At 45.4% G+C, this 12,083-nt stretch overlaps 2 protein-coding genes across 2 annotated transcripts in view; both read right to left on the bottom strand.

The window, feature by feature from the left end:
- Positions 1 to 12,083, bottom strand: part of LOC147733112 (uromodulin-like) — a 584,922-nt gene that overhangs the window by 16,241 nt on the left and 556,598 nt on the right. The gene's annotated exons all lie outside the window — the stretch shown is intronic.
- Positions 7,773 to 12,083, bottom strand: part of LOC147733114 (uromodulin-like) — a 198,384-nt gene continuing 194,073 nt past the window's right edge. Inside the window, exons 7-9 of the mRNA XM_086959037.1 lie at positions 11,181 to 11,423; positions 9,782 to 9,941; positions 7,773 to 7,799 (exon numbers count right to left, since the gene is read on the bottom strand). Of these exons, the coding sequence (XP_086815163.1) occupies positions 7,773 to 7,799; positions 9,782 to 9,941; positions 11,181 to 11,423 (430 nt within the window). The remainder of the gene's footprint in view (positions 7,800 to 9,781; positions 9,942 to 11,180; positions 11,424 to 12,083) is intronic.

Genomic DNA, 12,083 nt, shown 5'->3' with positions numbered 1-12,083 from the left:
TTTTTTTAAAGGTGGTTTGCGGTCCAGGTGGTCAGTAGGCGAGGGCTCCATGCAGGGTGACGTTATCAGAGACTTACAGTTTGAAGCGTCGATGTTCCATGATTGTGGTGGTGGTTTCCAAGTACATCGAGAACTTGATGGATTCTTTAAAGATGATTGTAAGAACTCCTTCAGGCTTGTGGTTTCAATGCCATCATGCAATCTTGTAGCTTGTATGTTTTGCTGTGGCTATATTGGGTGCTGACATGGAGTTTAACCAGGTTTCTGTGATGAAGAAGAGATCTGGTTTATCTCTGCTTAATATGTCCCAGATTTTTGTTGTGTGTTAGTGATCATATGTTGAGCAGCCTGCATGTGAGGGATTGTTGTTGCGTGGGTTTGTGGTGGTGTGGGGTTTTGGGGGTCGGTGGTTGGCTTGTGCATGAGGGATTTGTGTGGGAGGCTCAATAAGAATTGGCAGTGGGAGCAGGTGAAGGCTCCTACTGTGTTGTGTGGTGCTGTTAAGCAACACTGTGGTGAGCGGCGTCCAAGGTTTATTAATCAAAGGAAGGCAATGGAGTATCGCTGAGGGCTGACCAGACCAAGATTTCTGGCCCTGGGTGCTGTCCAGGGGCAGACGGGCGCAGCTGGACTTGCCTTTGACATGCCTTTGGCACACCAGCGGTGCGATCATGCCAATGGACATCATTAGGTAGGTCCTGGGATGAGGGAGCAGTGTGGGGGAGGTGGACAGGGTTTCTAGGATTGTGGAAGAACGGGTGGGAAGGTGACACAGGAGAAGCAGGTAAATATCCGGAAGGTGGGAATAATGCACAGGGGGTATCAGGGCTGAGAGGGTCTGAAACAGGCAGAAAAACAGTAAGGAGGAAACTGCACAAAAAGAAAACTGCACAACAATAGAAAAGAGGCACAAAGAGAAACATGAGCAAAACAAGAAATGCGAGATAAAAAAAAAGCTGCACAAAATAGAAAGGGGCAAGAAAGAGAAATCTTCAGAAAAGGCCCAAACAGAAATCAGGGTTTCCACACATGACAATCTTGGCTCTCTAGCAATCTTTCCACTGGGTGCAAAGAGAGAGTTGAAATTCTAGGCGAAGGCAAGTCCATGTTCATGTCAGTTTCAGGACAGGTACGGATTTCAAATGGTCTTGAAAACATGTAGCTGATCATTACATTTGTAAATTAACTGTTCACAGAAGGCTATTGTCAGCATGGCCTCGTACCACTCCTCCATGGTCAGCAGTGTGGGTGATTTCCTTTGACACAGCATGCACGGTTTTGCCGTGGTCAAGGCAGAGGCCAACCAGCACCTTTTAATGGTATCCAGTCTTGGAAAGTTTTGGGTATGGTGAAGCTAGCTCTATTGACGGGTGAATATAAGGAGGCTAATCTGAGTTGGGGTCTCCCTAACTTGTCCCAAAAGTCCTGAATGAGTTTGCATGACCAGAGTATATGAGGGATGTCACATCCTGGCTTGTTGCATCTCCAACAGGTATCCAATGGTTGTGATTCAAGCCCAGGAAAGGTTCTGATGAGTCTTGTCTACTGCCATCCATGAAGTATTTTAAAGTAACAGAATATTAGTCTGAACTCTCAGAGCACATGCAGGCACAGATCCAATCAGTGGCTGGTTCGAGCTTTGGCCTGCTCAAAATGCTGAAACAGTTCTTGCCCCTCCTGTCTATCACCCACAGAAAAACGGTGGTCCAGGCACTAATAATCTCTAGGTTGGACTACGTGAATATACTCTACCTGGGGCTGCCTGAGTATCTACTGGCAAGACTGCAGGTGACTCAGAACGCTGCAGCAAGAGCAATACTCATGCTCGGCCCCAGAGCCCGTATGTCCACACAGCTGAAATCCTTGCATTGGCTCCCTATCCGCAAAAGGATCCATTTCAAGGCCATGGTTTCGGCTTTTAAGGCTCTCCACAGCTTAGGGGCTGGGCACATTGTGAAGGGAGTCCAATTTTAACACCCCCACTGTGTACTTAGGTCTGCAGTACTTCCGCTGGCTCGGACCCCCGGATACCTTCGGGCATGTATCGGGGGTCGCTCCTTCCAGGTGCAAGCAGCAAAATTGTGGAACAATCTACCGGTTAACTTAAGGTCAACACAAGATCTCCTTGCATTTAGGAAATCACTGAAAACTTGGTTGTTTCAGTGCAGGGTAACCCTGCTTGGCTAGGCCTTCATCCTGCTTCAGCGCCGGGACACTCAATTGAGTATCTGTGCACTCTATAAATAATAATAATAATAATCCACATTTGTAAAGTGTGAACAATCACCCGTAAGGGTCTTCAGGTCCTGGGGGCCGTCGGGAAGATTAAGCAAGCTATTGCTCAGAGTCTATAAATAATCATTTAACATACCATAACATAACATAACAGAGATAATGTGTGATAAGAAGAGTGGCCATTGTTATGTTCATCAGGGCCATGTGCTTATGAGGGCCCTAGTAAGCCAACAGATTTGCAGTTGTCAGTGAGGTTTATGTTAATGTAGGGGAGATGCCGGGAGGTAATACCAAATGTGAAGTGTTACACTGAGAGATGCCTAAGGAGACAAAGCACTCTCTCCACTCCCTCTTCACCCCCTCTTCAACCCCCCTCCAACCTCCCTCTTCTACCAGTCAGTATATCTTCTGGGTTTCCCTTATAAGGATTGCTTGGGCTCTCCCTGCCTACCCCTCAGCAAAGTGTTCACAAGAAATACGCCATTTTCCATATACACACATTAATAACTGAAAGTTTATGAGGTCAAGGGATTTTTGGTATTTGTACAGGTCATGTGTGGGCTGGACGTTTATGCTTGATTTGTTAGACTAAGACCAGATAGTCAAAGTTAAATGTTGCTACTGAAATAAGAGAAGGGAGGTGATTCAAAAAGTGGGGTGTTGCGCTGTAAACATTGACTGTCAGGTGGATAATATAAGATAATGTGCTATAATCTGATAGTATTATTTGATTTAAAGCAAAACATTTAGTAAAGAGCAATAAAAAAAGAATAATATTTGACAAGCCTGTATACTGGATGCCCTAGTCTGCTAAATAAGTAAGGCATCTAGATCAAATGGTCCTTACCAGGTCTTTTAAAAAGTTTGATCAATTTCAGATCAAATACTACAGACCGAATTTGCCCTGGACGAAAATAACTCTTGGCAGTATTGTCAACTGACTCAATGCTTGAAAAGATGTAGGGGTTGTCTCTGATCACTTAGATATTTTCCCATTTTATAGAACCTTGAGATATGGTTAACTTTCCATGGTGTACTTTCCATTGTGTAGTCGTAGGACTATATTGTATGATATTCTATTCTATTCTACACATTTATGTAGCAGGATAATCACCTAAAAGGTTATCCTGGCACAAGTGAATAATCAATGAGAAAGTAGAAGGTTATGATGAAAAAATTAAACTGGATAAAGCCATGTTTTGTGGACGTTTCGTAGACTAGGTGATTGGGGATGAGTTGGAACTTAATTAGGAGCGTAATGCCTGATAGCAAGTTAGGTGAAAGCTTGTTACCTTAATCTATATCTGCGAAAGTGAGGAATATAAAATAGCCAAAGAGCGGCTGATCTGGGAGCTCCAGCAGGAGCATAAGGGTCCAATTTGGCTCAAATGTAAAGAGGACCAGAATTATAGAGACCCATGAACCATACAATGAGTCATGAAGAGGATACTGTTAAAGATGGGAAGGCAATGAAGTGTAGCTTTGTAAAGAGAAATTGCTGAACTATGAGAAAGAATAAAAATTGGGTGTATGGCCATGTTCTGAATCATTTGAATTCTGGAAATACATTGTAGAGGGTGTTTCAGTAGTTCAGCATAAACAAAGGTCTAGACTACTAACTGCCTCACAATGAAAGGTAAGAATGTAGGAATTTGTCAAAGGAGGTATGGTTGATGAAAAAAAGCAGAAGAGAATTTGCTGACCTAAGTAGTCAGTGAAAGATCTTCGCCACAACAAAATCCTGTAGTGCCTCTTCTCGAAATTGGATTGGGTGATAAACCAAGGTTCCCATGCCACAAGTTAATCCTCCAAAGTATGGTCCATTTTCCCAATAGATGAATGATAGTCCTATCTGTGTTGCGTTTAAAAGCAAAAGGAGTGCTCTCAGCATCGCCAACCCCGCCGAGCAACTACACTTCCAGATCCACACCGACCCCAAGACCACCCTCAGAGAAACACTCATCTACAGACCACTGGGTCCACACACACAATTCAGCAAATCAATTGCTGACTTCGTCAGCACGCATGCCCTCGTCACCACAGACTACATCCTCCTGGGGGACCTGAACTTCCACCTGGAGATCAACAACGACAACAACACCACCACCTTTCTCGACAACCTCTCCAACTTTGGTCTGAAGCAACTAGTGAACACCCCGACCCACCACGCAGGCCACACGCTGGATCCCATCTTCTCCGCCAGCACCAACGTCACGGTCAGCCACACCACCACTCTCCACTGGACCTACCACCGATGCATCCACTTCTCCTACAAGAAACTCACCGCACATTTCCAACCGCCGCAGATCCCCCGAAGATGCTGGAGCAAAGTCACCACTGACCAGCTGACTGCCTCCCTCGCCAAGGGCCCCCCGGCCAACGCCTCAGACACCAACACCGCCACCCAAAACCTCACACAGTGGATCAGCAACTGCGTCGACACCCTCGCCCCTATCAAGAACCCTCCGAACAAGCACAACAGCAGAAGAACCACCTGGTTCACCACAGACCTCAAGGACTCCAAAAAATCCCGCCGAACTCTAGAGAGAGCCTGGCACCAAGAACGGACTGCGGAAAACCTCAAGGCCCTTTAGACCACCACACGCGGACACCACCAGCTCATCCGCATTGCCAAGAGAACAGCCTTCAGAGAGCGCATACACAACAACACACACAACAGCAAGGAGCTCTTCAGCATCGTGAAGGAACTCTCCAACCCAAAATCCAAGTCCAACGACATCCCCCCCTCACAGGACCTCTGCGACTCCCTCGCAGCCTTCTTCCACCGCAAGATCGCCGACATATACGACAGCTTCGCAAACCAGACGCCTCCACCAGCCACAGAACCAACGCCCCCCACCGCCCTCCTCAGTCGCTGGACCCCCGTTAACACCGAAGACGTCACCCAGATCATGAACACTATCCACCCGGGCTCTCCATCCGACCCCTGCCCTCATCACATCTTCAACAAAGCAGACACCATCATTGCATCTCACCTCCGAGACATCATCAACAGCTCCTTCGAATCTGCCACCTTCCCTGAGAGTTAGAAACACGCTGAAATCAACGCCCTCCTTAAGAAGCCGACAACAGACCCCAAAGACCTCAAGAATTTCCGTCCCATCTCCCTGCTCCCCTTCCCGGCGAAGGTCACAGAGAAAGCAGGCAACAAGCAACTGATCAACTTCCTCGAAACCAACGGCTCCCTCGACCCGTCCCAGTCTGTCTTCCGCAGCAACCACCCTCATCGCTGCTACCGACGACATCAGAACCTTGTTTGACAACAGAGAAACCGCAGCCCTCATCCTCCTAGACCTCTCAGCTGCCTTCGACACGGTCTGCCACCGCACCCTACAACACGTCTCCACAACACAGGGATCCAGGGAAAGGCCCTGGACTGGATCTCCTCCTTCCTCATCGACAGAACTCAGAGAGTCTGCCTACCCCCGTTCCACTCAGAGGCCACCAAGATCATCTGCCTCATACCCCAAGGCTCATCACTCAGCCCAACGCTCTTCAACATCTACATGAGCCCCCTCGCTGACATCGTCCGCGCACACTACCTCAACACCATCTCCTACGCCGACGACACCCAGCTGATCCACCCCCTGACCAAAGACCCAGTCACCGCCAAATCCAACTTTCAACTGTCGCCAAATGGATGAAGATAAGCCGCCTGAAACTGAACGCAGACAAGATGGAGGTCCTCATCCTTAGACCATCCCCCTCTACCTGGAACGACTCCTGTTGGCCCGCCGCCCTGGGCACAGCACCGACTCCCACCGACCACGCACACAACCTTGGGTTCGTCCTGGACTCATCGCTCACTATGACCAAGCAAGTCAACGCCATCTCCTCCTCCTGCTTGAACACCCTCCGCATTCTACGAAAGATCTTCAAATTGATCTGCACGGAAACAGGAAGGACTGTCACCCGAGCCCTCGTCACAAACCAGCTCGACTATGGCAACGCACTCTATGCAGGGACAACGGCCAAGCTACAGAAAAGACTACAACGCATACAGAATGCCTCCGCACGCCTCATCCTGGACATCCCCAGCTACAGCCACATCACCACCCACCTGAGAGACCTGCACTGGCTCCCCGTCAACAAGAGGATCACTTTCAAGCTCATCACCCATGCACACAATGCACTCCATAATGCCGGACCCGAATACCTCAACAAACGCCTCTCGTTCTACGCCCTGACTCGCCAACTCCACTCAGCCAGCCTCGCCCTCACCACCGTACCACGCACCAGAAGAACAACAACAGGCAGCAGATCTTTCTCCTACCTCGCCGCCAAGACCTGGAACTCCCTCCCCACCCACCTCCGACTGGCCCAAGACCTTCTCACCTTCTGGAGACACCTCAAGACCTGCCTGTTCGAGCAGTACCAGCACCCACCCTAGCGCCTTGAAACCTTCGCGGGTGAGTAGTGCGCTCTATAAATGTACTGATCGATCAATTGATTGATCCAGGAAACAACATCCAAAAGACATTTCCGAAAATTATGTTCATTGCTTGTAGAAGAGTCATGGGGACAGAATAGAATGTGGGTGTTGTCTGATTTTTCATGAATAATATAGCCAATGGGACAATAAGAGCTGTGCAAAGGGGGAGATCTAAACATTAACAAACATAGGGCTCAAAGAAGAGCCGTGAGGGACCCTTTGTTTGGGTTCTCTGAAGTTAGAATGAAAGGAGGTTGGTAAAAAGTCTGAGTCATGCAGAAAGGAAGAGATCCAGGACAAAGCATTGCCCTGTCTTTCGACCTGATGAAGATGTGAGATCAGAATTTTGCTGAGAGTTCTAACAAGACGACGGCCTGGGATTGGCTATGGTTCACTTGAAAATGTATGAATTCCAGAATTTAAATTAGGGCAGTCTAGGTACAGTGAAAAGGATGAAAGCCTTAAAGCCAGGGTCAAAGATGGGATTAACTTCCAAAAAAGAAGAGAGCTGAGTACTTTTCAAAACATTTGACTGGGAGTGAGAGAGGGGAAACAGGGTGGTAGTTACTGAGAAATATGGCATCTGCAGAGTACTTTTTCAGCAGCGGTAATGCCTATAATTGTCTGTTCTGAACCTAAAAAGAAGTGGTCTACTGCCTAAGCAAGTCTCCTCTATGATGAAGGAACATTTTTTTTACAAATATTACGATTAGGAAAACACATAAGAAGTGATAACTGGTTCTGGTGTATTAGTGAACTGGTGCATCCACTCAAGAAAGACGATCATGAAACGCCATGGTCACTGATATGAATCCCAGAAGATCTACTCAGCCTTTCATCATTCTGAGATTGATAAAATGAGTACAATGGAATTGGGTAAAAATAAAAATCTGGTACCTGTCAACAGCACAGACACCAACTGCTCATCTAATAGGCCTTAGGTGGTATGTAAGGCTGTCTTTGGGAATTTCAATAAATGAATGCTTAGACTTATGAGTTGCTGACTTGCACCGATATTAATATTATATTATATTACCTGTGATCTAGGAAACCATGTTTCAGAGAAAATGGCTCCTGGTTTATTTCACACAGGCTGTAATATAATGTGGATCTGTAAGAATAGCACATTTTTGGGGTAAGAAATAGGAATATTTCGAAAAAGTATGAAATAGTTGTTTGACAACAGGCAGCACCCACACTTAAGCAACTGTGAGGGAAAACATTGCCCTAAAATGTAGTCATTCCAACATTTTTATCTGACTCACACCTCCCACATTTACTGGATCAGAGATAGTGTTAAACCTCAGTTTCATGAGGCAATGTGTCCCCACATTTAGGCACCTCCCCAATCATCATATTTGCAGAGTAAAACCATTAAATAAATAATGGGTAATTGGATTGGGTGAATCCTACTCAATAACTGAGTTTTAGAGCAATAAAAGTTAAAAGGTTTATTACAAAAATTAAAAAATAAGTGGTACAAAGTCGATGCCATAAAGGCTGTCAGCTACAAAGTTATACATAGTACGTAAAAGTCAGAAAAATATTTAAAGCCCCAATGGGAGGTTAAATCATTTTCTTTAAAATTGGGCAGTATCCCTAGTAGAATAGGAAAGTCTTCTAAAATCAGTTTGACCCCAGAATTGTTTTTTTTACACAATTGTGCCTATCATATCAACAGTTCTGCAGTTTCATCGTGGTTTGATGTATAAACAGCATATTGCCTTAGCAGCTCAGCAGTCATTTTATGCAAAATTACTCAGCCCTCTCTATGCTAATGTCACCAGGAGATATCCTAACACAATACGAAACTGCGAGCCTCATTCAAAAAGGAAAACTTACACTTTAGTGTAAGTTTACTAATTTTGCATTCACAAATTAAGAGTCAATAGTACGTTTACGATTGCCGACATTCCGCAATCATGGCGTAGAACTCTGCACATAATAAGATAGGCCTAACCCTGAATCTAGGTTACTTTCAAATACTCTGATCACCTCTAAATAATCTATCTAGTGTTAGCCAATTGTGATAGAGCAATGCAATTCCACATATACCCCTGTTGTATAATTGTAATAAAAATTTTCTTTTCACAAAACATTATTTGGCTTTTCTGGAATAATAGAAATATGTGGAGAGAAATGAATGATGCTTTTTAATATCTCACAATAACGTGTTCAAAACGTCTACAAAATTACGGGAATTAAACCTCCATTCTCCCCCTGCCATAAGGTTACTTTTATGTTGTGGTTTCCAGGGGCCATGCCCATTCTCCCTACTCATATACTCCTGGATATAAGCTTAAATAAGCGTAGGTGCCTGGGTAACGCAGGGAACTGTTGAGAAGGTGGCAACGAGTAACCTAGCTAGGAAAGTAGCAGTAGGAGTTGATTGAGGATGTCTAAGGAGTAAACGACTCGCAGGTGGAGAAGCTGGGATTCTTTTCTCAAATGACTTACCAATTTCCAGAATGCCAGATAAGGCCGACTGAATGGTGCCACATTTCCTAGATTTTCCAAAGCGAGATTACCGTGGGATTTCTGCTGCAACACAGGGGCTCAGAAGTTGAAGTTACTGAATAAACTGCAGAGAGGCATTAAGGAATGGCAGAGATGCTCTCAAGAATGACAGAGATCTTACCAGCAGAGTCTTACCCCAAAACTGCACTTGCCACTGTTTCCATCCTCCTACCCCCTGCGTACACTGTTGGATCTTGAAGTCTCAAGAGTAACTTCCTGCTGGCACCCTCTTTCCAGCACACATTGTCAGGGACAGAAGCACCATGTTTCACATCCATGCCTGTATGCGCTTTATGGGTCTGCTGGCCCCAACATTCCTATCCCCATGTTTTCGTTTCTGTTGCTTTTACTAAACCTGTTTTGTCTGTGATGTAAGCTTGGATTGCTGCTGCTGCTTGTGGTGTACTTGAGTGTGTGGTAAGCGTGCATTGCTGCTTCTAATTCTGCACCTGCTCTTTTTTTGTCTTCTCAGGCCAGTGCCTTGCTGTACTCACAACTGCTCATCTTGGCACTACCCTACTTTCTGGTTTTGGAACTTATTTTAATTCCTTTTCTGTATCAACCCTCATCACTTACCTTGCAGCTGTCTGGTGTTGTCTTCGGGCACAGGGATATGTCACAGCTCATGTACACTGCCGACTGGCCTTGAAAGGCAAAGGTCTCAATCTGAAACTTTACTTCCAGGGAATCGCCGTTGCTGATAATCTGTACGTCCACTTCATCTGTCACTGGGCAGCTGTGAAGAGAAGAAGAGGTAGAATTCAAAGACTGCTTTTAATGTCACAGTCAAGTAACCACTATCGTCTTGGTGTCTCGCCTTATGTGTCAGACCCCACCACGAGTACCTTCCTGGTGAGATGTACTTATGGCGCCAATGAGTGACACCGGTTCTCAACTCTTGCCACATTTTCATTTTTTCATCTCTAATCAGTCACCGTCGCTGATACGCAAGAAGCAAAGAAAGTGAAGTGACATCTCATTGGTTTGGAGCGGTGCTTAGTAAAAAAAACACTCGCCTGTCTGAGACGCCATTAAAATCAGTTGGGGACAGTGAGACTGGTCGCAGTGAGACCGGACTTTAAAGAGTGAGACTCACAAACGAGTGAGTCTGTTCCAAGGTGTGAGATTGACACACAGCCAGGGAGTTTGTGTGTCAAGAAGTGAGCTTAGATTTAGTGAGTGAGACAGTTCTCTAAGGAGCTAGAGTCACTCCTAATGAGGACTAACACCTAAATGTAGCTTGGGGAATACACCTTCCAACTGACTCCGCCCCCTCATCTACACCACCTGCTGAACTGCACACTTCAGAAATCATGTCACATTAAATTGTTCTGTATATGTCAAACTGAATAAGTCTTATACAAATTGCAAGTGGCAGAGGCAGCTCTTGTCCAGACAATATATGTGCACAACAAATTTGGTGTGTTTTGTCTTTCTTTATATGGTGTTTATAGGAAGCTTTGATTATTTGTGAGGTATGAATCCTATATATATCCCACACTTCCTTATATGCACACCCTTTCGATATTTCGTCCCTGGAGATTCTCTCCTCAATCTTATTTGACAATATTCTGAGGGCTGATGCTCAGCAGTACAACCTCTTCGTTAAACTCTCCCCTTTCATATTAGAAGTCACTTTAGCCACATATTATTGACCAGGGACTGGGTACGTTTCTTGAACTGGTCACACTGCCAGAGAAAGCCTTCCGCTCTCATCACCAAGAATGTTACGTGAACAGCTCACATAGGACTCATGCTCTGCAACAGTGGCTGGCCTTTCATCTCTACAATATTACTTGTGAATGGCCCGCTCTCTTTTATTCCTCCGCATTTGCTGCAAGTGATCACGGTGCTTTCTTATTTGCTTCCTGTATTCAGAATGTTTAAGGGTCCACATTCCTTCGAATATAAGTTATATAAAGTGTACAAAAGGGAAATGTGAGAGACACAGCAATGTTTAGAATGATCCACTTACCCGCCTGATATTAAGAGCACGCCGGGTTCAGTGGGGTTGTTGCTGGGGGAGGCAACGCACTTGTCTGCTCTCAAGGTAAACATGTCTCCATCCGTGAATGTAGTGGAGATGCCAATGTAGAGCGGGGTTCCCACCGTCAGGTCCTCGCCCTCTGTGTACGGATCAGTAAAGGCATCACTCATGAAGGCAGCCATGTAAGCGGTGATGGGTCCCGAGCCATTCACTGACGGGAGAGTCACTGTGCTGCATTAACCAACAAAAAATCACGGTAAGTACATGAGATTAAGTGCACACCTCAGAAATATATTTATACTTTATTGGAAACCTTAACGGATAAACGCAGAATGATATTCGCTTTACATCTTCAAACAAAGCTTGAGAATGACCCACAGGAGTCTAGTGACTACATGGACTGTGGAAGTGATGCAGATGTTGATTTTAACTGAAGGGAAGAGGACGTCACACATCAGAGGACTAAAGGGACTGGGTTATACTAAATAGAATTTATCAAATGTAGCGCCTGCCATTTATGTAGCTTCTTGACGTTGAACCAACACCGATCAGTCTAAAATCTCACAGTTTGTCAGCATAATGTGTAAACAAGCCTTCATAACAAAAGTTGCTTAAAGTAGCCTTACACTTTGGGGCATATTAGCAAGAACCTCGTTAAAATTATCGCCGTTTTAGCAGCAGCAAACTGCCGCTAAAATGGCGGGAATGAATTCCAATAGAAGGCCAGATTAGATGCAGAACATCTAACCTGGGCTTCTATTGGAATTCTATAACGCATATGAACAAGCATATGAACAAGCCCATTATCGCTGTTTTAGCGGCAGTTTCCTGCTGCTAAAAGGGCGATAATTTTAACGAGGTTCTTGCTAATATGCCCCTCAGTTCCTTTTT

The sequence above is a fragment of the Lissotriton vulgaris genome, chromosome 2_1, assembly GCF_964263255.1.
Source record: "Lissotriton vulgaris chromosome 2_1, aLisVul1.2, whole genome shotgun sequence".
NCBI lineage: Eukaryota > Metazoa > Chordata > Amphibia > Caudata > Salamandridae > Lissotriton > Lissotriton vulgaris.
This window is presented reverse-complemented; position numbering and strand designations above follow the sequence as displayed.